The following is a 25753-nucleotide window of genomic DNA, read 5'->3' on the forward strand; positions in this document are numbered from 1 at the left end:
TAGCCTAGGCACCGAGAAGAATTATGCCTTTCTTCCTCCTCTGCCCCATTGCAGCTCGAGCCGTACAGGAGCCCTCAGTGGTTTTGTGATCGAGCGGTGTAGCGGCTAGAAAAGGGCCTTTGGTTTTAGACTCCAGGGGGCGTGCAGTTGGGGAGGAGTGTCTTACACTCAGAGTTTGCATAAGGCCTGGGGGATAGTGAGGCTTAATTAAATTCCATTAAAAGAACTCAGAGAGAATATGATAGTGTGGTTATCGTCAGACAGGTGCCTATGTAAGAACGGCACCTGCTTATGGAGACGTTCTGCTCCCTGTGCATTAAACCCAGTGCTGTGGTCTAAGTACATGAGTTCACCCTCATCTGTTTCATGGTTGCGAAGACTGATACATCCACTGACACCATGCTACTCCTGTGATCAAATTCTCCATAGTGCCACTGAACACAATGGTCTCACAGTGGGCTGGAAACGTAGAGCAAGCCCTGATATTCAATATTCTTTCCATGAAGATGTCACCATTGTCAATTTATACTGCATCCTTCTGGTTTCTTACTGTATTTTTAATCTGTGCAGCTGCTCACTGTTTGTTAGTGACCGTCTTTCCTCGCACAGTCAAACTGTGCCTTTCTTGTTTTGCCATGCAACTAGCCTCTTCCTTCTTTCAGTCCCTAAGCTATCTTTTGCTGCTCTGTTTCTCTGCTGAGACCTATAGAATTCCATGCAAATAAGACCCTACTGTGAATGACTGACTAGGGAAGACCTTAGGGGAAGTGATGAAAACCTCATTGTATGAGTCATTTAAAATTAAACTGGATAAAGCACTGGGGAACAGTCTGAAGGGAACAATTGTGCATTGGCCAGAGGTAGCCCACAAGTGACTCAGTAGTAGAACTGAGCCCAAACCGAAACTGGATCTGAACTTTCCTGCGCTTTGCAGTGTTGAAAATCCAGATCTAAATGTAAATTTTGTGGCTTAACATTTGCTCTGCTCACCGGGGTGAAATTCTGGTTCCACTGACGTCAATGGCAAAACTTCCATTGACTTCACCAGGGCCAGGATTTTGCCTTAGGACTTGTCCTTCTTAGCATCTCAAATTCTTACTGGATTTGCTGTGTTTGTCATACTCACATCTGTGACATTTACCACCCCGATCTGTGGCTTGAATAGGTCGATCTTGAAGATCTTCTCCCAATAGGTGATGAGCTGCAGCAGGGGGGGAAAAAAAGCTAAGACAAATGTGTTTAAACAACCACTTCATATTAACACAGCCAGCTGGCTATTGAAGAACAAGCTATCCAGCAATCAGTCTAATCCTGGAAATCAGAGATGGGTTCTCTTGTGTGGCTGTGTAAAATGCTAACCAGTGGGCTGTCCCAACAGCATCCATTTAATGGTGGAAACACCAGATCAGTTTCTTCTCCAGCACTGTCATGCAGATTTGACTTTGAGGTGGTTCCTTGCTGGTTAGTTCCCAATTTGCCATGCTATGTCTCAACTTCTCCCATATCTTCTCTTCTCTTCCTCTACATTCTGTGTGTTCTCTGGTAGGATGAGTGCACACACACACACACACACACACCAGCCAAGGAGGGAAATGATCCTCCGCCACTCACCAAAGGAAAGTCATCAGGGTCGATCCACACAATGCTAAGGTCAGGATTGTCGGTGTTCTCCTTGGCGACTTGTTTCAGAATCTCCAGGAACTCAAAGCCATCTGAAATGATATATGTGAACCTCCCAGTCTCGCAAACAAGCACCCCGACACACGCTCCTTGTTTTGTTGCAATGTCCAGGCTAAAGATGGCGTACAAGGCTCCTTTTTATTTAAAAAATTTCTAGCTAACCTCCATTCCTTATGATGATGGCTGCTACATGACAATGCTTTGCACTTCTCTAGCAGCTTTCCTCCAAGGATATCAAAATGAAGCGAGTGAAGGGTGGGGTTTTCACTAATGCCCGAGTGATTTAGGACCACAAATGCCACTGACTTGTGCTCTTAAATCACTAAGGCACTTTTGAAGATCTCATCCTAAGTGCTTCACCCAAGATCACACAACAAGTCAGTGGCAGAATTGGGACAAAAACCTAACGGTCCTGAATCCCGTCCTCTGCTCACTCAGCCTGTGCAGTAGGACTCTAGGAACTACCATCCCAAACTAATTAATAGTTCATGCAGAATATTATTTTATCTCCAACAGCTGCCAGAGTCAAAAGCTTCTGAGGAAGATGTAAGCCCCTCACGAATCTCCTGTCTGTGCCATGCTGACCACACAGAGGGGTACATTTCTTCCTAACCCCAGCTGGTCACAGTTTAAGCTCTGGAGCATGAGGATTGATATTCTTTGCAATTTAATCCTAACTGATATAATTGCTGAGGCTATTCTTATTCTCTGGCTAAAAGTTCACACAAGCATCCTGACTCCAGATCCCTGCAGGACCTGTCTCCCTTTTCCCAGTTTGCGTGTGGGGTTCTCGCTGCTTGATGGAGGCAGGCCCTGCTGAACTGGTCTGACAGGCTTGCCAACTGCCAGACTGCATTTGCTTTGGAAACTTTCTCATGCCAGGTAAGGTATGGTAACTGAACTGCAAAGCAACAGACACACCTTCTGGGCGACGCTTCCTCGTGGCTGCACTAGTGAAGGGGAGACAGACTTCCCTTTAGAATCAGCACAGATCCTGAGGTGCTCCATGCAGGGATTGGGATTGGTAAGGGATTGGGAGGGGGAGAAGGTGTCTCCAAGATGTGGAGTCAGTTTAACAGAGTGTAAGATGGTGTAACTAACACACTCCGAGGCTCGGAGGGAGGATTCTTGCAGGAAAAGCAACTTGCAAGAAGGGATGACAAGGTGTAAGTCCTTGGGGCTGAGAAGAGGGCCTATGTGTGAGGCTCATACCAGGTAACCATAATGCAAGTCAAAGATGATCCTAGCTGATCTGATAGATTTCCAGCTAGGTGTGGGGAGAGACAGGAGTTATGTGGGGGTAAGGAAGGGCCTCCTACCCGGGTCGTCTTCTTCGGCGAAGGCCACAATGTGGATTCCATCCAGGTCATCCTCCTGTGGACAAGAAAACTGTTACTGGCTGGTCAGGAGAGAGGAGGAGAGGGCATTGAGAGGTGATGGGGCAGCTTGAGTGCGGGTTGCTGTTGGAGATGAGGTCTGAATTATGATGTGACATTAGAGGGTGGGGCTTAGGTGGGTGGAGATGTGGAGGTGATAGGTACCACAAGGAAGAGTTTGGCTGCAGTTGCTGTGGAGTAATGCACAGCATTGGATGGGATCTGCTGTGAAAGAGGAGGAGGAGGCCACCACGTCAAGGGTTAGGGCTGGAAGGGGGGAAGAGAAGGAGGAGGAAGAGAGCACTTTGCAAGGCTTGGACGCAGTTGCTAAGAGCGATAAGGATGGGCCTGCGGGCCTGGCAGTGGTGGAGAGGCATTGTTCCTGTAGAAGGCCTAGTGCCCCATGGCTTGCTGTGGAGAGCCAGGTGAGTACAGGGTCTTTCTACACTAGCTGGAACCTGAACTCTCCAAAATGCTTCCCTGCTGCCAGTGTCAGTGTGCAGTGTCAGTGTGCCCTGCTGTCAGTGTGCAGGGTGATGGCCATGCCCCACCCCCACACAGACATGCCCCTTCTGGGCTGGTGCGTGATGCCAATAGCATCAGCTGGTGTTCCTCCTCTCCCAATAATGGAAGAAATGAAGTGGCTCAAATGAGTCTCTGTAAGGGGTGAAGAGCCCAAGGTTTTGGAGGGGGGTCACTGTGAGTAGTGAGGGGGCTCAGACGGGGTGGGTGAGAGGTGAGGGGGCTCAGACGGGGCAGGTGAGAGGTGAAGGAGCTCAGATGGGGTGGGTGAGAGGTAAGGGGTTCAGATGGGTGACTTTGTGAGATCTGACAGACTTAGATGAGGCTGATGTGAGGGGCTTGGGTTATTTGTTCCATGAAAGCTGTGGGGGTGTGAGTAGGGCTTGGCTAATGACATTGGCAAAAGCCAATGTATTAGCCAGGCTGTTTATTGTGCACCTGCTATGAAAGTTGTCTCAGAATTATCCCACGGTAAAGCCTCGGTTTCTTCATCCTCTGCCGATGCCAGTTTCCATTTCAATTGATTTTAATGCAAGAAAAAATTCCCATCTAAATGCTAATTTCTTTTCCCCTTTGAGCCCAGAGGTGACAAAACCACTATCAAAAACTAAAAACAACAACAAAATAAAACAAGCTAAAAGATTAAGTGGAAAACATTATCTTTAAAAACAAAAGCGGGTGTCAGGCCTGTCCTAGCTTCTTTGGGGACTCCCATTTTCACAGGGACACTTAGGACAGATTTGCTACAGAAATCAGACCACAAACAGATTGAGTAGCCTCCAGTTTTGTTTTTCCTTTACATTTGCCAGCAAGATCATTGCACAACAGACTAAAAAAAAAATCTACATCTCCTTAGACAAATGGAGCCAGATTCTGATCTCAGCTGCACTCGTGTAAACCTGGAGTAATTCCAGTGATGTCACTGTGACTATTCTGAATTTACACCTGGGTAACTCAGATCAGAATCGAGCTCCTCATCTCTTGTGCATAAAAATCTCCTTACCTTAATGGATGTAAACCCTGTATTTTAACACTGTGTTTATTAAGCAAACTTTCCACCACTGACAATCCATGCTTTTTTCAAGACTATATTATGACATATTTAATATTAAATCAAAATCACTATGGGTGAAATCCTGGTTCCATTGAAGTCAATGATAAAACAAAATGACCATTAACAACACTGGAGCCAGGATTTAACCCAGTATATCAAAACCATATTTAAAAAATAAATGAAAACCCTGGGTCCAACAAGACATAAAGCCTAAACGACTCAATCTTCAAGGTTTTGTTGCATCATTTCTTTCCTTATTGTCTCAAGGACTAATCCTGCAATCAGAGGCCCGAGGTGTCTCAAGTTGGGCAGCCAAGCAGACACTGTTGTAAATGTTGGTCCTGAGCTCTTTGGAGAAATAATTGTATCTTCTTCAATGTCTGCAAAGCACCATGAGTGGAAACACGATGAATGAATAATATTAAAGTGAATTTGTCGGAATGCAGGACACAATTGGAGCTCCTGACTGGCTTTCAGTGTCACACTCATGTTTATTAGAGCTGAGTCATTTGCAGCAAATAATTCGTTCTATGAATGTCCGATGAAGTGAGCTGTAGCTCATGAAAGCTTATGCTCAAATAAATTTGTTAGTCTCTAAGGTGCCACAAGTCCTCCTGTTCTTTTTGCGGATACAGACTAACACGGCTGCTACTCTGAAACCTGTCACTTTCCCCCAGTTCACAGAACACGGAATTCTTACCTATGTTCTTACATTTCAAATTTCTGGTGAATTTCTTCAGAATCTTTTACCTGCAGTTCATTCAAACTGTACCTATTACAATCAATGTACAATTTCTTCTGTAACTCATGTGACTAATCTAACTATTCCAACCTGAATTTCAAATGGGATATTCTGTTGTAACATTCACAATTCATGCTGTGTAAGTTCCATAAGCCATCCAGAAACAACACTACGTGGCTGAGCTATCTAATTAACCCTGTGAACACTACAGGTGAATAGATGATTCCTTACCCAACGACGTTGAATATGAGTATATTGTAGTCACCATTATAGACTCAATATTGTTACCTCTTGAACCAGCCAGAGTGATTACTTAACACTGAACTGAGAATATCTTCTCCTCTTCTGTACTCTAGAACCAGCTGTTCCAAGATGCAATTATTTAAGGTGCTGGGAAATTGCTTCTTTAAACCTTGACCCAGAGTGCCATTTGACCAGTTTATGCAAGCAGATGGATTGTTATAGTTATTATGTTTTGATTTTCCTCAGCACTGTGCATTCAACACCATTATCCCCGATTCTGGCCCTGGTTCAGCAGTCTAGCTCCAAACAGCAAAGCACTTAAGCATGTGATTTAACTTTACACACTGGAAGCTATGGATGAAGCTTTCCCTGCTGCATAATCACTCAATGTGCTTGTAAAGCTGCAGAGGCTTTGGGGGATAATGCTGCTGTCTAATCATCACAGCTTGGAGCTTTTCTGTAGCAATTCATGAGCCAGAGCAGATTTGTTTCTCATTCAAAGATTTCAAGGGACTAAAGACTTCCCTCCCTTGTGTGCTTACCCAGGTCTCAAACATGTCTTCTGGACGCAGCTTCCTCAGGGTGGCTCTGAAAAGAACAAAAGCACCTTCTCTTAGGATGCGGGCATGTTATTCATATTGCTGGTGTGAATGGAAAAAGCAATCATGAAGCAGGTACCTACCAGTGGGATTCACCTCTCTAGGCCCCTTCTGGGTGTGGACAGAAGGGTCAAATTCTGCTCTCATTTCATAGATTCATAGATACCAAGGCCAGAAGGGACTGTTGTGACCATCTAGTCTGACCTCCTGTATAACACAGGCCATAGAACTGCCCCAAAATGATTCCCGGAGCAGATCTTTTAGAAAAACACCAATCTTGATTTAAAAATTGTCAGTGATGGAGATTCCACCATGACCCTTGGTGAATTGTTCCAATGGTTAATTACCCTCACTGTTAAAAAATTACGCCCTATTACCAGTCTGAATTTGTCTAGCTTCATTTTCCCTCCATTGGATCATGCTATTCCCTTCTCTGCCAGATTGACGGGCCCATTATTAAATATTTGTTCCCCATGTAGATACTTAAAGTCTATGATCAAATCACCCCTTAACCTTCTCTTTGGTATCATCTGCAAACTTGATAAGTATACTCTTTATGCCATTGTCTAAATCATTGACGAAGACATTGAACAGAACTGGAACCAGAACTGATCCCTGCAGGACCCCACTCATTATGCCCTTCCATCATGACTGTGAACAGCTGATAACTACTCTCTCGGAATGGTTTTCCAAACAGTTATGCACCCACCTTATAGTAGCTCCATCCAGGTTGTATTTCCCTAGTTTGTTTATGAGAAGGACATGTGAGACAGTATCAAAAGCCTCACTAAAATCAAGCTATATAACATCTACTGCTTCCCCCCCCCCCCCATCCACAAGGCTTGTTACCCTTTCGAAGAAAGCTGTTAGGTTGGTTTGAAACAATTTGTTCTTGACAAATCCATGCTGACTGTTACTTATCACCTTATTATCTTCTAGGTGTTTGCAAATTGATTGCTTAATTATTTGCTCCATTATCTTTCCAGGTACTAACTGGTCTGTAATTCCCCAGGTCGTCCTTATTTCTCTTTTTATAGATGGGCACTATATTTGACCTTTTCCAATTCTCTGGAATCTCTCCTGTCTTCCATGACTTATCAAAGATAATTGCTAATGGCTCAGATATCTCCTCAGTCAACTCCTTGAGTATTCTAGGATGCAGTTCACCAGGTCCTGCTGACCTGAAGACATCTAACTATGCCTGTTGCCTGCAGCACATGGATTCACTACAGACTCTCTCTGCTATTCCTTTTCTACTCTTCTTTTGGGGTTTGAATCTCCACATCCCTGTTTCCTAGCCCACTTTCTCCTTTCTCTCACTGCTGGGGTGAAATCACAGCAGCATGCTCTGGGGTGGTGGCAAAGTTGTGATTCACCAACTCCTCACCACAGGGTGGAGTGTGTACCTAGTGAAGATGTGCTGTGAGATGGAGGAAAGCCCTTGAAGAGTCATCATAGCACATGAGAGGGAGTGGTTGTTTCTATACATTTGACAACTTTCTACAATGCCATGGCACCAATACAAAACAGTGATTCCAGGACCTGGCTAGTTCCCGAGTGGAGAACTCCCAACAACAAAATGTCTGAGGGACTTGTAGATGCTAGGTAGCAGGCACTAGTGTAACACACTCTTTCTGCATAAACATGTTGTCCTCCCACATGACCCCTCTATCCATTGCCACACTCCCTTTCTGAACTCTGTGCAACCTGCCTCTCTGTTACCAGTTGCTGACTTGACCACCGAGAAACGATCAAATGGCAGGTGGATTGGATAGAAGGAGAGGTGCATAGGAGTCGAGCAGAGAAATGGCAGGAACCTACAGAAGGCAGTAGCTGGGAGATGTAGGGAACCAGCAAAAAGGAGAAGAGGCCAGATTAGGGTACTTCTGAAGGGTTGAGAGATGGCAAACTGGGAGGAGTGAGAAATGCATCTTCAGCTGGGAGGGGGTTGTACCTCATCTGTTGGCGAGGAAGTGATATACTCCTCATCAGAGTCAACTGCTGACTTAACCTCACGTTCCATACCGGCCTGGTCATTTCCATTTCCAGCTAAATGCACCTCCCAGTTTTGTCTTACGTAGCTGTATGGCCCAGGTCCTGAAGCAGGATAGGAAGAGCTTGTCTGTTGTGAGGGGCTCAAAATGAGCTGCTAGGAACACGTCATTAGGAACTGAAGATTTTCTACATGACACAACAGGATCTTGATGGGCTGGATTTTCACAGATATATGATTTCATTAAACCTCTTCCCCCCCCCCCCGCCCTTCTTATCCTGGGTACAGATGGCATCAGTCATCCCCCACCTCCTGCCAAACCTGCCGTATCATCTTGCAATCTGTGAGGCTCAGAGATTTTCCTTTTCCTTTTCATTGCTGATGGTTAGCAGCAGATGGAGAACCTCAGGGCCTGGCATTTGTCTGAGTGTTTAATCAGCCTCCTGTTCCTGCTGTTTGATGGAAAGAACGTGTTGAAAAAGACAGAAAGAGCTGAGGTCAAAGTCTCCCACATCAGTCCAAGAACAGCAGGACACTGATGACGGGGATGAGCCTACCTGATGTACTGAAGCTCCCCTCAACATTCCCGAGGAAAGTGAAACCATCTCTGAGTTCTTTGCCCACACATCCAGGGGCAATTCCCTCCTGACTCTAAACTTCACAATGAGTTTAACCACATGTGCGTGAGCAAAAATCATCAATCTAATCCCATTTACGACCCATGAGACCTTTGGTGACCATGTTTTCCTTGAATCCTTTCTTGATCCTTGATAGCCTATTAGATTAATTTGGATACGTATAACTGCTGGGAAAAGCAATTTATATGTGTGGGGCAATGCCCTTTCTGAACTCCATTGCACTTTATGTTTAAAGGTGCATATTCACCTTGTCCCACAGGCAGGTGCATACATAGATTTAACCCCTGAGATGGGAATAACCTCATTAGTCATATACAGAATCTTGGGCTACCAGGTTTTTTTTTTCTTCCTGCCCCATCCCTAGTCAAATATAAAGCTGGTCTGATCCCAAAAAGTATGGAGCACCCACAATTTGCATTGACTTGAGTGGAAACTTTTCCAGACCAGGCCCAATATAACCACATATGAAGTAGCTTCCTTCATCAGCCAACTCAGAACAAGCACACCGTACAGTATTGTTCCTCTTATCCCACCTCAAAGAGTGCACTGTGGTCTTAGCGCAGTACACGTGCTGATGGGTCACTTCTAACATCAGGAGCAGAAGATAGTCGGGGGTGGGGTGGGGTTGGACTGCATTTAGTGCTGCCTTGACAGCCCTGGAGAATGAGGCCTTCTATTTCTCCACAAAGGAAGGAACTGCATGAGCAGTGCATGCTTTCCACACTCTGCTATCAGTATGTCTCAATCTGGACCTAGATCAGTGGTTCTCCACCTATTTACCATTGTGGGCTGCATAGGCAGCTCTCTATGTGTTATGTGGGCCGCATCCACACAATATATATACTACCTATACATCTACATGGGCCACAGCTGTGTGCTGATTGGGCTGCAAGTGGCCCATGGGTTGCGGGTTGAGAACCATTGACCTAGAGGGACCACCTCTGGGAAGAAGAGGGGAGTTCAGTCTCCATTCAATCCTTAGCTCAGAATGCCTGGTTGTGAGGCACTGTAAACTGTACACTAGGAATTAGGCACAGTCTCACAAAATTAATGTCACATAGGCCACTGGACAGCTAACAGATGGTAGTAACCTTCACTTACTATTGAGATGGTCTGGGCTGGCACCAGCAACCATGAGGTGACAGGCTTCCTAGGCCAGTCCCAACTGCCTGAGCCAGCCAGTCCCTGAACAGCAGGCTATGTACCTTTTGTGCTCCTTCACAAACTCAACCAGCTCCTCTTCCGTGTAAGGCTTGTCGGGGACATGAACTGGCTCATCCATGAATGGCTCGTAGAAATCCACCTCATTCAGCTTCAGAGCTAGTTTCTTTGCAACCTGTGGCAATCACAGAAGTTACAAGTGAATAGGTCTGACATACCCACCTGAGTTAGCAAATGTCTTCCCCATTGCAGAGGAGTGGTGAGTATGATGTCCTCTGAGCACACCTTGTAGTGGGCATCTGTCGCACACACATAGCTCAGTCCTTCCCTTGCCAATACTGCTTTCTACAGTAATGGCCTCAAACACTGTGTCAGAACTGGGCCCACACGTCTCGCCCTTTGGTTTTCAAATCCAAACCAGGATCTGCATCTGAATTGCAGCAATGGCCTTTATCCTTATAATAGGGACAAATTAAAACCTGAAGTGTTCAAAACCCTGATCTGGAACCAAATTTTACATATGGGACCATCTCTAGATCTTAGAAGCACTATCGCAAGCTGTTGCATTTGCAGAGATGGGTACTGAATGGGTTTTTGATAAGCAGAATATTCTTTTGTGTTTTATAACCCTTTTCCCATCCACATGTCTCTAAGTGCTGTACACCCACCACTTTCTACAAACACCCACTGGGAGGCAGGTAATTTAATTATTACTACCTTCATTTTGCAGATGGAGACCTGCTGCACAGAGAGATGAAGACACTTGCCTAAATTTCATAGTGACTCATGCGCTGAGCTGCAAACAGAACACAGTAATCCTGACTCCCAGGTCTGTCTCTAGAGACTGCACTTCTCATTGCCAGCATGTGCATGGCCTGCCTATCCATGAGGAGGCAAAACTTCCATGTGCTTCTTGTCCTCTAGCTGATAAATGTTCCCCTTCTTGGGATGGGCCTCTCCACAGTTGAGTCTGTTTTACCTGCCAACTTACGGTGTAATACTTACTGCACCTTCTTGTCTAATATTGCTCTCCATGTGTGAGGCTATTCACAGTTGCCCCAGAGTACTGTATTACCCCTCGTCTGCCCCAGCCCATTAACTTGCTTCCCCTTTCAGCCCTTGTCCCTTTCCAAGCCTATTGCCTTCTGTCCCCGTCCCTCCTTCAGTCTCCACTCTGTGCCCATCTCGCTTCATCCCCTGTTCTGCTAGCCTGCCCCTGTACCTCAACCTGTCCCTGCTAGAGAGGCACCGGGGCAGGAGTGATCCCACTCACCCACCTTCTGCTCCCTGCTACCAATGGATCCTCACTGGCTGGGAGAGGAGGAGGAGAGACAGTCTCCCTGTCCTCAGTAAAAAGAAAAGGAGTACTTGTGCCACCTTAGAGACTAACCAAATAAATTGGTTAGTCTCTAAGGTGCCACAAGTACTCCTTTTCTTTTTGCGAATACAGACTAACACGGCTGTTACTCTGAAACCTGTCCTCAGTGACAGCCTCACAGCTGACCCCATTTAGTAGGAGGAGTCATTGCATGGGAAATGCCATTTGGTCCCTGCAGCCCTGCTGAACCGGGAAGATCATTCCAGCAGGGCTAAGGAAATGCATGACAGAGTGGGAGGGCCAGAGACATGTGTCATGTCCAATGTATGACACTTGGAAGTGCTGAACAGAGGGAAAGGGGTGAGTGGCTGCAAAGCCCCTACATTTACTGCCCCTATCACCCCAGGATACTGCTGTGTGCATGTCTGGAGTAGAAATTACTGGAGAATCAGGATGGTCTACTTTTTTCACATGCACTAGAATTAACCACCAAATTATAGCTAAAGTGTTCACTTTACACACGCAACCCAGAATCAATCCCCCCCTCCCCAGTGAGCAGGTTACACTTGTTTTATACACTCATCGAATGCCAAATTGGTTCAAGCTACATGACGTCACCGCTGTTTTCTGACTAATTTCCACCTGATGTATAATGTACACTGCTGAATTTAGGCCAGAGACTTCTAGCAGAATTGTCTCTTTGGGACAAATTCATCCCTGATCTAACCCCACTGAAGCCAACAGTCTCTGGAACCTGCTTTGTGTTTAGACAATGACCTAGATCAGAGCGGTCACTGCTTTGTTTGGCTGGGGATAGAAGCCCCTCTTGATTTCCAGTAAGAAGAGAATTTTCTTTGCCAAGGCAGAGTAATGCATCAGGACTCAGGATGAAATTTAGAGTCAGATTCTCAAAACCCTGACTGAAAACTCCCGATCTGCTGAGCTTTGGGAAAGTCCTGATCTTAACTTCACTGATTTCAGTCATTGTTAGCCTAATCCTGAACTCTAAGTTGAATGCACTTTGGCTGTGCAGAAAGGAGACTGTGAGCTCTCAGGAGGGTGTTTCCGGATGCTTACCCCTTTGTCAAAGGTGGCAAAGAATTTGATGGATGGTTGGAAGTGTTCTGCTGCTTCTTCAAATGCCTTGTAATCTGAAAGGAGAAAAGACAGAAAAGAGTGTTAAAGAAGAGATCCCAAAGGTATCTGACCCAACTGTGCTCTACACAAACCCAGTGGAACTTGTCAGTCAGGAATCTGAGGACTCAAGCTAATATGTAGCAGGGAAGGGAGGAGGTTTTTGTAGCTAAGGAATAGGCCTTGAGGTCAGGAAACTGGGGTCTATTCCTAGCTCAGCTGCTGTGTGGCCTTACCCAAGTCAATTGACGGCTCTGTGCCTCAGTTTCTCCATCAATAAAATTGGGATAATGGTGCTTACCCACCCCTCAGGAAGGTTGTGAAGTTAAGGTCATTGCTGTTTGTGAAGCATTTTGAGATCCTTGGGTAGAACATTGCAGATAATAACAGTACTGAGCCTTTTTCATCTTTATTGGACTTACCAAGAAGAATTATTTAGTGCTGATTTATAGTTTGTATAAATGTTTGCAGATTCCCAAGGTATCTTTGTAGAAGGGTAGCCCATGGAAACTACAGATCCCAGAAGGCAATGCTGCCATGCAAATACTTTTCCAAGCAGCCCTACTGGGCAAGGTAAATTTCTGGTCCCAACTCCTACCCATGACAAGAGTGCCCGCAGCCACCCTCCCACACACAAAGCTGCAGCTCGGTCTGAGAAATGTACCATCAGCTGGAAAGTCCTGTTCAGCTGAACTAGTGTTAATGATTTCAGTGGGTTCCTGGATGACCATACAAGCTCCCTTAGCTCTCACTGTGGGGGTGGAGGAGAGGGTGAGTTTCCTCTATGACTGCTGATATCAGCTCCCTGGCTGGAGTCAAGAGTAGCTTCACTATAGTATGAGCATTGCACAGATAGGTGCTTTGTTTTGGAGGGTTTGCATCATCCTCTGAAACATCCGCCGTGGACCATTATTAGAGACAGGATACAGGACTAGCTGGATGACTTGTGGCAGGGAGATAGGAAACCAGAGTAGATGGGCCAATGGTTTGTTCCAGAACAGCAGCGCCTACCACCCTACAGTGGGATTAGGATCTGAACACCTATACTTTTGCTATACAGTTTTTTGCTGTTTTATTTAACATGTGAATAAGCTCAAATGAAAAGAGCAGACAGAAATTTCCAGGTGCTCTCAGCCCACCTCCACCTGTTGGCAGAGATTTTGACCCTCTGTGGCACACCCTCCCCTCTTAAGATCCCTGATCAGGAATCCCCCACCTTGTTCCTAAAGCCCATCCAGACTAGAGCAAGGAACAGGTCAATCTCACGTTCAGAGTCTTCTCCTTTGAAGTAGCCAATGAGTTTGATCTCATCCTCAATGCGGTCGAAGGCCTGTAGCTCCAGCTTGCTGTTGATGATTTCCACGGGGTCCTCCAGCAACTGCCATGACAAATGTATTTGATAAGCAATCCTACGTTTGCAGCACCAGCCTCCTACAGGCTACTTTTACAGAGGGCCTAAAGGGGAGGTCTTAGCTTGCTTCCCTCCTGCCAGAACCGTACCCAACCCCCATGGCAGGTTCCCAACCCAGCGCTGAGGCAAGGAACCCAAGAGTTGAGTTGGCTGAGAGCACCCTCAAAGAGAGCTGTCAGTAAAGAAGTCTGGACCAGGGAAGTGAATGGTTGACAGACAAGAGGTGGACAGGGAGAATTTGGGACCTGGCCACAGGATGGGACATCTCCAGGGGGTTTGTATGAGGGTAGGATAGCTGGGTGAGGAATAGGTCTGCTGTGGGAAGACAGAAGGAGCAATCAGCAGCCCAAAGGATCACAGAGAACCTGGTGGGGTGGGGGAATGAGGGTTAGGAAGCAGGATGGTGGGTGTCTTGTGTTATGGGGGATTGGGGGGGATGAGTGATCAGCAGCTGAGAGAGGCTGGAGGGGTGGTTGGGAGAGTAGCTGTTGATGAGGTTGAGTGTTGACACTTAAGATAGGCCAAGAAAGATGTTAAGGTTTGCCTGGGAGCAACACTCCCATAGTGCTTTGCAGTTTTAGATAACGATATCTAACAAAGATTGGAATTTTACTGTGCAGTAACCTAACCCTTCGCTTATTTTGAATGCTATTTTTAAGATCTATTCTTACAGTATGCTGGCTGCAAGATGTGTAACGGATGAAATGATCCAAAAAAGGGCATATTCACTGAACAGCCACTAGGTGATAAGACAGTTGGAGAGTTGCAATGGAACAGGGAACCTTGGAAATAAGGTAAGGAGATGTATGTACCAGAAGGAGGAATTAGATAAAGACCAGAATGATACACAATAAGGGTAACAAGGGTGTGATTGTTCAGAGGGGAAGTAAGATCACTGGCAGACTGGATGCCAGCTGTTAGAAAGTACAGGGAAGGTCTTCCACGGTTATTGGTAATTGTATGCCTTCCTGTGTATATACTGTCCTTCTTAAATGTTTGATTAATAAATACAATCAAAACTGACTTATCAGAGGTCTGTTATTATTAAACTAATCTGAACTGGAGAGAACGCTTCTCACTAAATATATAATCACAGTTAAAATTCCTACCAATTATTGGTTATTGATTATTAATAAACTATTGATTATTGATTATCAGCATGAGGTTATTTGAGTTCCTTTAGTGCAAATGGTTGAGGTTAAAGGGGGAAGACACTGTAAACAAATGAATGATGCTGGGTGACAATGTAATTTCAAAGGCCAGTCAGAGTTAGGCCCAATGCTACCAGGGACTTCTGGAAAGTTTGGATCTGGATCTGAATTTTATGGCTGACCCTATCTGTAAAGTGGGTTATATCAAACCTGGAGATCCAGACACCTCAGAACTTGGGGGAAGGAGGGGTTCCAGACCTGTCTGCAGCTCAAACCCAAGTCTAATGCAGATCTCAGCCTTTGATTTCTTAAGCTGCCACAGACAAGGAAAGGATTGGTCTGATGGCCGTCTCAGTGACACTGGTGTAAATCAGAAGTGACTGCACTGGAACCAATGGAGATAGACCAGTATAAAACCTGTATGAGGGAGAATTGGGCCCATTTTCTTTAGGGACAATTCTGCTCACACACTAAATATTTTCTGTCATTCTTGTCCCTTGTTTGTTTAGGATTTTCTTTATTATAAGGCACCTGTTAAAAGAAGAGAAGATCTTTGTTCGCTTTCTTTTGTCACTGCTATGTTTTATATGCACATGTCAAAATACAGCAAACAAAACATCACACCAAGCGACTTGTGCTGCATAATAAATGACACTTGGGTGTACATCATGTGTGTCTGCTACCTCCTACTAGAAACTAGATGGAAAGCCAGAACAGCTCCAGTGTTTGTTACTATAGTGCCCTCTAGTGGATGGCCGACAGAGGATATGAACCCTATAACAGCAATTGATAGTTCGTTGCCACAGAATCATTATCACACCAAAGCAGAGACCCTATCCCTACCCTGAGCCCAGCCCTGAAGCAATATCAGAAGCAGTATCCTTCTGGTGGGAAGCCAATATGCAGCATTGTTCCCTGCAAGTCTGTACTGACCCAGTAACCCAGCACAATACTGACAGATGTGCCATCCTTCAGAGGAGAAGCTGAGGACAAGTGGCATACACATATTGTGGGCCTTGTCTTGTCTTACTTACACTAGTGTAAATTAAAAGTAGCGTCACTATCATCCATGCAGTAAGCTGTTATAAACCACACCCTGCACCATATCTCTTGCCACCAATTTCTGGTCTCCTGTAACTTACGCTGGTTTTAGGCAGAGATGGAGTTTTTCCTGCTATTCCAGAAAACTAGCTGCCAGCCCCCATTACAGATTTATCTTTAAACAGGTGGGGATAAACAGCTGGATTTGACAACATTTCATGAGAAAATGAGTGGCCTAGTGGTTACAGCAGTATATGGGGGGACTGGAGATATGGGTTACTGATGAGCTCAGGGCTGCCATGTCATCTCTCAGTGTCCCAATCTGCAAAATGTAGATAGTAATAATCACAAGCCCTGATAAAGGCCTTGGAGCTCTTCAGATTGAAGGAGCTACATAGAGCAGGACCACATTTTTTCTCTAGAGCAAAGATCTTGTTTCCAAGCTGATGTCCCTCCTTGTAATAAAGAATAAGGGTAGAGAAATAGAGAGCATCTGTCAGACCAGTAGCATAATTTCTGTGTTTTCAGCAGGCACGAGTACCTCTTTGTGCACTGGCAGAAATAGACAACATAACCTGATAGGTCCAAGTTCTACCGACCATATTCTCCTCTCACTTACACTGGTGCAATTTCATTGTTTTCATATGTCTGATCATGTCTAGGGACGGGCAAACTGGTCAGCAAATAATTTAATCACGGAGCTATTTTTAGTACATTACCTATGAACACACTTGGATTATAACTAATTTGTTCTTTCTTCTAAATCAATGATCACTTTATTCAAATGTATTCCCATTTGCTAGTTATTCACTATTTGTGGTGTGTGACCGGTCACCTAAATCACATGGCATTGTTTCTTGCGCCCTGATTGGATGACTGAACATCTTATAAGCAGGAGGAGGAAAATCAAAGAGATTCCATGATGGCCATGTGAACACTTTGGGTGTCAGCCTTGGTGGGGAGTATTCATGAAGTTTTCAAACAAGAAAATCATATGTATGCATGTTCGCAGAAAACAGACAAGAAGGGGTTCCAAATAGGACTGAAGCTCATTTGTGGCGAATATTTGCAAAAACATTTTGGAAGTATTTGCCCAGTTCTGATCTTATCTGTGCTTACGTCCAGGAGGAATTCAACCAAGACATCTGCAGCCAGTTCCCCGTCAAATTCAATCATGCGCTCCTCCTTGAAGACATAGAGGCTTCCTTCTTCATCCAAACCTGGAAGAAGGGGATGAAGAGACACAACATAGTCAGTATGCTACAGAAAGGGTTAATTGTGCATTCTGGGAAAATATGGTTAGCAGCCCAGCTGCGTGTGCCCACTTGTCAGTGAAAGTTCCCTGTGGGAAACAAATCTGATCTATCCGCTGAGAGACATCACAACTAGGGACAGGCTGGATCTGGAACCCTAGATCAGTTTTCTCTCAAACTTTGAGAAAGTTCAGTTTCTGATTCAGATGTGAGCTTCATGACTTGGGCCTCTTTCCCTTTAAACTGCAAGAATTTTGCTAAGCAAATAATAAAAATAAATAATCTTGGGCTCTAACTGGCATTCCAAAACCAAACACCCCAGAACTTTCAGAAAATTGGTTTGGATTCAGATCTGGGATCTAGACTTCACTGTTGTGCCTGGATCCCTAGAGATGGTTGTGCCAAGTCTGTATAAAATAAGAACTGACCAATAAGCCAAAGTGAGTCTCAAACTCTCTAAGACTCACCTAGGTCTAGCATATGTTTGTGTGGCACCATGTATATAGATGGATTCCAGAGTGCTTCACAGACTAGATATAAAGATATCACCCACCCCTGAAATGCAGCAACTCCTGGGGTGGAACGCAGCAACCTTACACCTCTATAGTAGGTCATCAGTTCGAATCCATTTTAGGGAAGGCAATGTTTCACAACTAGAGAGGCAAGCCCCTGTAGGGGTTATCACAACTAGTCTAGGGGGCAGAGGACAGAGGAGAACACTGGAGGTGGAGAAAGTAGTATGACTCCAGATCTACCATTCCCAATGTAAATATGCTCCCACAACCACAAAATAATGCAATGACTGGCTTCTTGAGAGCCAGTCCCGTTCCCTCTCCTCCCATAGGAGCCCCTATTGTAGAGAACCACAGGAGTGCTCACTTGTATAGAGCTGCAGGCTCAAGAAGCAGGCTACAGAACCAAGCTATTCTCCTCTGCTCTTGTGGCATTCAACTGAGCTGCAACCTGTCACCAGCAAATGCTCCTATCCGAAGAAGTTTGTAGCCTCCTGCTAAGTGGGGTGCAGGAAGGAGAGCCACAAAAAACACCACCATGCTCAGAGTAAGAGAAAAAAGAGTTTGAAAAGAAAGAACAGGAGAGAGAAAATGGACAGAAAAAAAAAGATCCAGTAACAGTGCCTGAGCATAGTCATAAGGGGATAGGTGCCCATATTCTGAGGGGTGGGGGGAAGGGGAGAGAATCTTCCAGGAAGAGCTTGGGATGTGTTAGGGGACTGGATGATTTCCTGGGGATTGGTGATGTACTACAGAAAGTTTCAGCTCTACATCACTGCTTCAAATCTACGCCACTATGACATACCAGGGTATAGTCCAGAGCAGTGGGGGGCTGTCACCCCTGCCCTGCAACCTTGGGTGCCTTACAATGCCTTGCTGAGGTAGCTCCCACCTGGGCTGCTTACAAACAGCCTTCCACATGCAAGCCACACCCTGGATCTCATCAGCCTGGATTAAACTGCAGGGTGACCCCAACACACCCCAGTCCTGCATTTCCTCCCAGAAATGAATGGTCTGTACTGCTCAGCCCTCTCCTGGACAGTACAAATATATTAAGTCCATTAGTTCTTTAAGGGAATTGGAGGGTTGTTTCCTTCTGACAACACTCTGATGGCCTCTGTTAAATGAATTGTGAGTCTCCATCCAGCCATCACAAATAGCAAAGCCTGGCTTCTTTGTTGGCAGTCTCCACGAGGAAGCTAAATGGGGGAAAGGACCATGGATCCTGAACTCTCCTCTGGCCCTTACACAGTGAATGATTCCCTTAGAGCTGGGTGGGGCAGCATGCACGTGGAAAGCTGTCACTACCATTCTGTCATGTGGATAATCAGTTGGCTGCCCTCTCCAGGGCTGACAGTCTGGTGCCTTTCCGATGTGCTCTGGGCATGTTTTCAGAGACTTTAGCGATAACACTTACCCAGCTTTTTGGCTAGTTTTGCATCTTTCTTGGAATCCACAAACCCAAAGCCGAAACCTTTCGTTTCCAGGACCTGGGCAGCCAGCTGTAGGAGAACCCAGACATGAACATAAATGCCATGAACATAGGCCACCCAAATACCCCAAGAGAACCTACTTCAATACCAAAATAACCTCCCCTCTGACCGCACACCCCTAGTTGTCACCTATCACCCCACACTGGAACCCATGCGGGGTATCATCAAACAATTACAACCCAAATTATGACCCCATCCTGAAAGAAATCTTTCCTGAACCCCCTCTTCTGGCCTTCAAACAACCCCCCAATCTCGCCAAGCTCATCATCAGAAGCAAGCTACCCACACACCAGAGCACACTAATTCAAAGCAGCACCAGACCCTGCCAGAACAACAGATGCAAAACCTGCAGGCATATCCCCACTGAGTCTGCTACAATGATCAACACTCCCCACAACTCACCTTTCAGGCTCCAAAGGTCCTACACAGGTGGTTTACCTCATCCGGTGCACTAAATTTATGGTGACCCAGATATCCCAATTTTATAGGGACAGTCCTGATATTCAGGGCTTTGTCTTATATGGGTGCCTATTACTCCCACACCTCCTGCCCCGATTTTTCACCCTTGCCGTCTGGTCACGCTAACTAAATGCCCACTACGCTCTTGATGAACTCACACAGGAAAATGCTAAAAGACAAAAACACCCTATCATGTGTGGGTGAGCTCTCTGTGTCTGACCTCTCAGGCCTCATCCTCACAGGAAACCTGCACAACACCTTCAAAAGACGAGCCTGGGAGCTTCAATTCATAACTCTGCTGGACACTAAAAATCATGGTCTCAATAAAGACACTGGATTTATGGCTCATTACAACAATCTGTAACCCACTAACGCCCCCTTTTTGTCCTATGACTACAGGACACTTCACCTGGAATGGTCCCTTAGAATCAGTGATGAGCTGCCAAAATCTTAACAGTGGGTTCCCTCCTCACCCCACAAGGGGGTTGTTGCCCACCACCGCCCCCCGGGACTCCTGCCCCATCCAACCCCCCTGCGTTCCTTGACGCCTCCCCGCCCAGGACCCCTGCCCCATCCACCCTGCTCCCCTGTCCCCTGACTGCCCCCAGAACCGGGCAGGAGGGTCTCGTGGGCCACCGTAGTGGGTGCCCACCCCACTCCTAAGAGCCAGAGGCACCTGCCAGGGGACGAGGTGGGGAGTGCCAGAGGTGCTTACCTGGGGCAGCTCCCAGGAAGCATCCGGCAGGTCCCTCTGGCTCCTAGGGGTGGGGGAGTGTAGCTAGGGGGGGAGAAGGGGGAGCGGCCGCTCCCCCACTGATCACATCAAAAGTGGCGCCTTAGGCGCCGACTCCCTGGGTGCTCTGGGGCTGGAGCACCCATGGGGAAAATTTGGTGGGTGCAGAGCACCCACCAGAAGATCCCTGCCCTGCGCCCGGCCCCAGCTTACCTCACCTCTGCTCCGCCTCCTCCCCTGAACACACCGTCCCGCTCTGCTTCTCCACGCCCCCTCCACCTGCCGGCTTCCCGCGAATCAGCTGTTCGGTGGGAAGCCTGGGAGGGCTGAGAAGCAGACGGCGGCTTCCCGCTCAGGCCGACGGTGGTGGAGGTGAGCTGGGGTGGGGAGCAGTTCCCCTGTGTGGCCCCCGCCCCGGGTTACCTGCTGCGGAGCGGGCGGCCCTCCTCGCGCCCCCTTGCCCCAGCTCACCTCCGCCTCCCTGGGCCTGAGCGGGAAGCCGCCGCCTGCTTCTCAGCCTGCCTCAGCTTCCAGCGCGAACAGCTGATTCGCGGGAAGCCTGCGGGGGCAGAGAAGCAGGGCGGGCAGCACGTTCAGGGGAGGAGGCGGAGCGGAGGTCATCTGGGGCCCGGGGTGGGACAGGGAGGGGAGTTGCCAGTGGGTGCTCTGCACCCACCAAATTTTCCCCTTGGGTGCTCCAGGGCTGGAACACCCATGGAGTCGGTGCCTAAGGTGCCACTTTTGGCCGGTTAAATTTAGAAGCCCTTTTAGAACTGGTTGTCCCTTGCAGAACAACTGGTTCTAAAAGGGCTTCTAAATTTAATAACCAGTTCTAGCGAACCGGTGCGAACTGGCTCCAGCTCACCACGGCTTAGAATATGTGCTAATTACTTATGCCAGACAGTCTGTTCAATCTTGTATTTAGCTGTGACAATCTAAGCACCTTTCCCAGGAGGGAGGAAGAGCTCTGTGTGGCTCGAAAGTTTGTCTTTCTCACCAACAGCAGTTGGTCTAATAAAAGATATTACCTCACCCACCTTGTCTCTCTAATGAACACCACAAGACAGTTAAAAGTCATCGTGACCAACCAGGATGGCACCATAGTGACAGGTGACCTACATTCTGCTTTCTGAGCAGAATTGATGGGTGGATCATATCACATGCCATTTGTTGGCTGAGGTATGCTATCCGTAGGTCACAGTGACTGGATCTCATCCCACTCGTTCACAGACCTGGGTTGGCTTAAGATAGTATGTGCTGCTAACTACTCTCAGATATTCAGGTATTGGGAGAAGGCTCACAGCCCAAATCAGGGACAATGAAATGGGAGGCACAGTTGAAAAAAGATCCATTTGCATTGATATAAAACAAATAGTCCCCAGCCTATGGTACCACGCAGAGGGGAACCCACTAATTTTAACTCAGAGACTTCTACCGACAGTAAGCAGCAGATAACATCTGGAAACTCGGGGGGTCAAGCTCACTGCAAAGACAAACTGTGCCCAAGTCATTGCCTTGCTCAGGACACGTGTAGGGGAAACAGAGATGAAGAGAGATGAAATGACTTGCCTAAAGTCACATAGTAGTCAGTGGTAGAGCTGGGGTAGGGCCTGGTAGAACCCTGAAATATAGGCCAGTGCCTTATCTACTAGAGTAGCCTCTGTGTCTGTCTGCGTCTGTCTCTCTTGCTGCTCTACTTGGTCACTATGGGGGTTTCTTTTTGTCTCCACTCTCTGCCCCCTTTGTCACTGTCTCTCCTGAATGAACCAGGAGTGTTCAAGGCAAACATGCTCCAGCCATTTGGGAGAGATATTGTGTTGTGGGAAGCAGAAAGCTATGATGTCACTGGGATCCAAATTAGCCAGTCAGACTGTTTCAATTAACTTCAGAGGCCAGCTGGATACTGGCAACAACACAAACAAAATCCCAGTACACATTGGCTGAGATAGCACAGGAAATGCCTTCTAATGACTAAACACAGCCCGCTCCACTGCATGGCCACCTCCAGTCCCACCCAGTCCCAGCTCCCAAGTGACAAGCCTTTTTGACTCTGCCACACAGAATGCCCCAGACCCTACCGGTGCCGTAATGACAGGAAGAGGCTGAAAAGCAGCTGGAAAGCCCTGCCCCTGGAGAATACTTCTGGTGCATGGGCCTCTTTGCCTTCACAAGAGCTGCTTCTTCAGGGTGTGTGCTGAGGGCAGATCGGGGGTGGAGGGAGTGGCAGAAGCAGTACCAGTGGCATCATGGCACCGGGCCCAGAGTCAGAAGGGGCCCCAGCCAGCCTGATCCCCCAGCCGGCTGAGCCGGCCAGGAAAGCTGCCCCCGGCCCTGCTCCTCCCCCACCCTGCCTCTTCCCACCCTACTCCGCCCCAACCCCGCCCCCACTCCACCCCTTCCCCTGAGCTATGTCCTGGGGGACTGCAGCAGGGGTCGGGCCCACCCTGCACTCACTGCGTGGCGGGAAGTGGAGCGACCCAGCCCCAGACCGCTCTCCTCCGCCAGAGGAGTGCTGGGAGGTGACTCCCCCTGCCCCCCAAGTCCCAAGGCTGGGAGCCAGGGGAGCTCTGCTCCGCCAGCTCATGCTGGGGGGTGGTTCCCCCCCTGCCCCCCAAGTCTGGGGAGGAGATGGAGCAGTGGGGAAGGGGCATGGGATGCGGAAGACAAGGGGATGGGGAAAGCAGGGGCAGGGCGGAAGCTGGAGCCCAGCATGCGGCATCCCCTGGACAGAAGCTGACAAGCCCTCACCCTGACAAGCCCCACCTCCCCTGCATCTGTACTACCCTGATGAGCCCCCCCAGACACCCTCCCCACTGAGCCCCAACCACCTGCACCTAGACCCCCACCCAAATGAACTCCACCTCCCCTGCACCTAGCCCCCCCCCCCGGCTGAGCCCCAAACACCTTCACCTGGATCCCCTGAGAGTCCCATAGTCCCTGCACCTGGAACCCCCCAGTTAGCTTCTGTGCATCCAGATCTCCGCACCCAGATTGCCCCACAGAGAACTCTCTTACCCCCACCTGGATCCCCCCACATAAAGTGCCTCTGCTCTTGGATCCTGCTGCTGAGCTGAGCCTGCTCACCCACACATGGTGCGCCTGGCACAGGGGGCAGGGCCCCAAGATATTTTTGGAGCAGGCCTGGCCCTTGCACTGTGTCAGAGTCGAGTGCAGCCTCACTGCCGAGTCCTTGTCCCAGGGTGGGGTGGGGATGAGGCTGCAGGGTAATCTCCCACCTGCATGCAACCAGTGGCCTGTGCTCCCCACTGCCATGTTGGAGCCTCCACATTTATTTATTGACAAATAATATTTGCAGAATTTTAAAATATTGTGTGTGCAGAATTTTTAATTTTTTGGTGCAGAATCCCCTCAGGAATATGGGGTGCTGTGCAGCTGTCATGGTGGGACTGTGAGGAAGGTGGTGGGGAGGTCTATGGACGGGGGGCGCTGGGCGAGCCGTGTGGTATGCAGAGTGCTGTACAGTTGTGGTGGGAGGCCAGCAGGGGAGGTCTCTGGGCGAGGGGGCGCTGGGCATAAGGGTGGGGCACTGGGCAGGGGGGTGGTGTGGTGCGGGCCTGCCCTCAAGGGGAAGAGGCATGCTGGCAGCACAGGGCTGAGCAGGCCTGTGTGCAACTGGCAGCTGCAGGTTCCTAAACAGTGCCCTCCTGCTGGGCTGCACAGAGGGGGGCTGCTCCAGCTGTGCTGTGCCTCATTGCCCCCAGCCCACCCTTCACTCTGGAGACTGACCATCCTGCCCCCCTGCACCTTGCCCCATGGGGGCCCACAAATATGTTTGGCACCGGGCCCACAAAAAGTTAGTCCAGCCCTGGGCAGAGGGCATGCAGGGGAAGGAGGAGGCATGGCCAGGGCATTCCTACATCTCAGCTGTCACAAGGCAGCTCACCACCACAAAACCCCACGGCTCTTTTTTCTGCATACTGGTATTTGAAGAACATTATGACCCAAGGAACGGAGCTCCAAGGCTTGTAGGAAAGGGATGCCCCTATTAGGACATGGCTGCTTTCAGATGTCACCACAAGACTAGATGGAGAAAGAAAACCTTCAGGCAGATTGTGGCATGATTTATGAGTGACGCAGGGCCCATTTCAGGGCCTAGCATTGTGGGCATCCTGTGTTCCCCACACCCCGCCTCCCGGCTAGTTTGAATGTCACATAATAGCTCTGAGCTGCTGCCGCCCATAGAAGTGCAGCATGCTAACCTCCCTCCTATAAATAGCCAGGGTCTGAACCCAAGGGTGACAGGAGATTAAGGAAGATAAAGGCTAGCTACAGAACCTGAGTCACTCATTAGGGATGCATGGTTAAGTCATCACCATTCATTGGCAGCAGTTAAACCTTTTGCCAAAATTTTAGGGCAAAACAAGGCACTTTAATGGCTGGACTGATAGATGCTTTGCTTGGGCAATGGGAAATACAATTATTTGTGAAATTTTAATTCTCTTCTCCCCTTCCACAAAGTACATGCTCCCAAGCCTGCACCCCACTTCCTTACTCTTATACTCTCCTTTCTCCCACAAAAAATGCCCTCGACTACCACCCCACCCTTACAATCAGACTCCCCCTTGCTCCAAAGGAAATCCCCTCCCCCTCTTCTCACTCCCTTCACCTGAATGATGTGCCCCCAGGTCCATCCCCCCGCCCCTCACATGTATTCTTCTCATTCCCTCAAAGGACATGTTCCCAGGCCTGCTCCAGTTTCTTCACCCAACCCCCCAGTGCTCTCCTTTGTAGTATAGCTAGCCATATAACTATTCTGATTTTGTTTCCTCTCTACTACAACTTCCTGGGGTCTGCCGTTGGTGAAGGAAGCTGCCATTTTGTGAGACAGAGTTGATGTAGCATGTTACAAAGGAGACACACGCTGGGCTCTCTTTCATGGAGACTTTATTTTTGTTCTTTCTTGCCTGATGATTCAGAGGAAGATTAAACCCTCTTTTAGGGTACTTAGTCAGCTAAGCAGAGGTCTGGGGGATGGGGGGGAGAGAAATCCCTTCCTGTTCCATGTTATATGTGGCTGCCTATCCAGAGAAACTCTTTGCTGAACACAGGAATGGTGAGCACTGGAGTGTAGGAGGTTCCTGAGCAATACTCAGTATTGTAAGCAGATTACCACAGTGAGGACGTTTAACAGACAAATAACAGTTTCCTCAGGCCCCAAGTCCAGCACTTGAGCCCGTGCTTGCCTTGTGACCAGAGGAGAGCACTGAGGCAAAATATGT

At 47.9% G+C, this 25753-nt stretch overlaps 1 protein-coding gene across 1 annotated transcript in view; it reads right to left on the bottom strand.

Annotated features, from left to right (window-relative positions):
• Positions 1-25753, bottom strand: part of CASQ2 (calsequestrin 2) — a 48720-nt gene that overhangs the window by 6602 nt on the left and 16365 nt on the right. Inside the window, exons 2-10 of the mRNA XM_048818443.2 lie at positions 19246-19330; positions 17183-17283; positions 13727-13838; positions 12404-12477; positions 10053-10183; positions 6160-6205; positions 3000-3054; positions 1612-1712; positions 1127-1201 (exon numbers count right to left, since the gene is read on the bottom strand). Coding sequence (XP_048674400.1) covers positions 1127-1201; positions 1612-1712; positions 3000-3054; positions 6160-6205; positions 10053-10183; positions 12404-12477; positions 13727-13838; positions 17183-17283; positions 19246-19330 — 780 coding nt within the window. The remainder of the gene's footprint in view (positions 1-1126; positions 1202-1611; positions 1713-2999; positions 3055-6159; positions 6206-10052; positions 10184-12403; positions 12478-13726; positions 13839-17182; positions 17284-19245; positions 19331-25753) is intronic.

This window comes from Caretta caretta, chromosome 1, assembly GCF_965140235.1.
Source record: "Caretta caretta isolate rCarCar2 chromosome 1, rCarCar1.hap1, whole genome shotgun sequence".
NCBI lineage: Eukaryota > Metazoa > Chordata > Testudines > Cheloniidae > Caretta > Caretta caretta.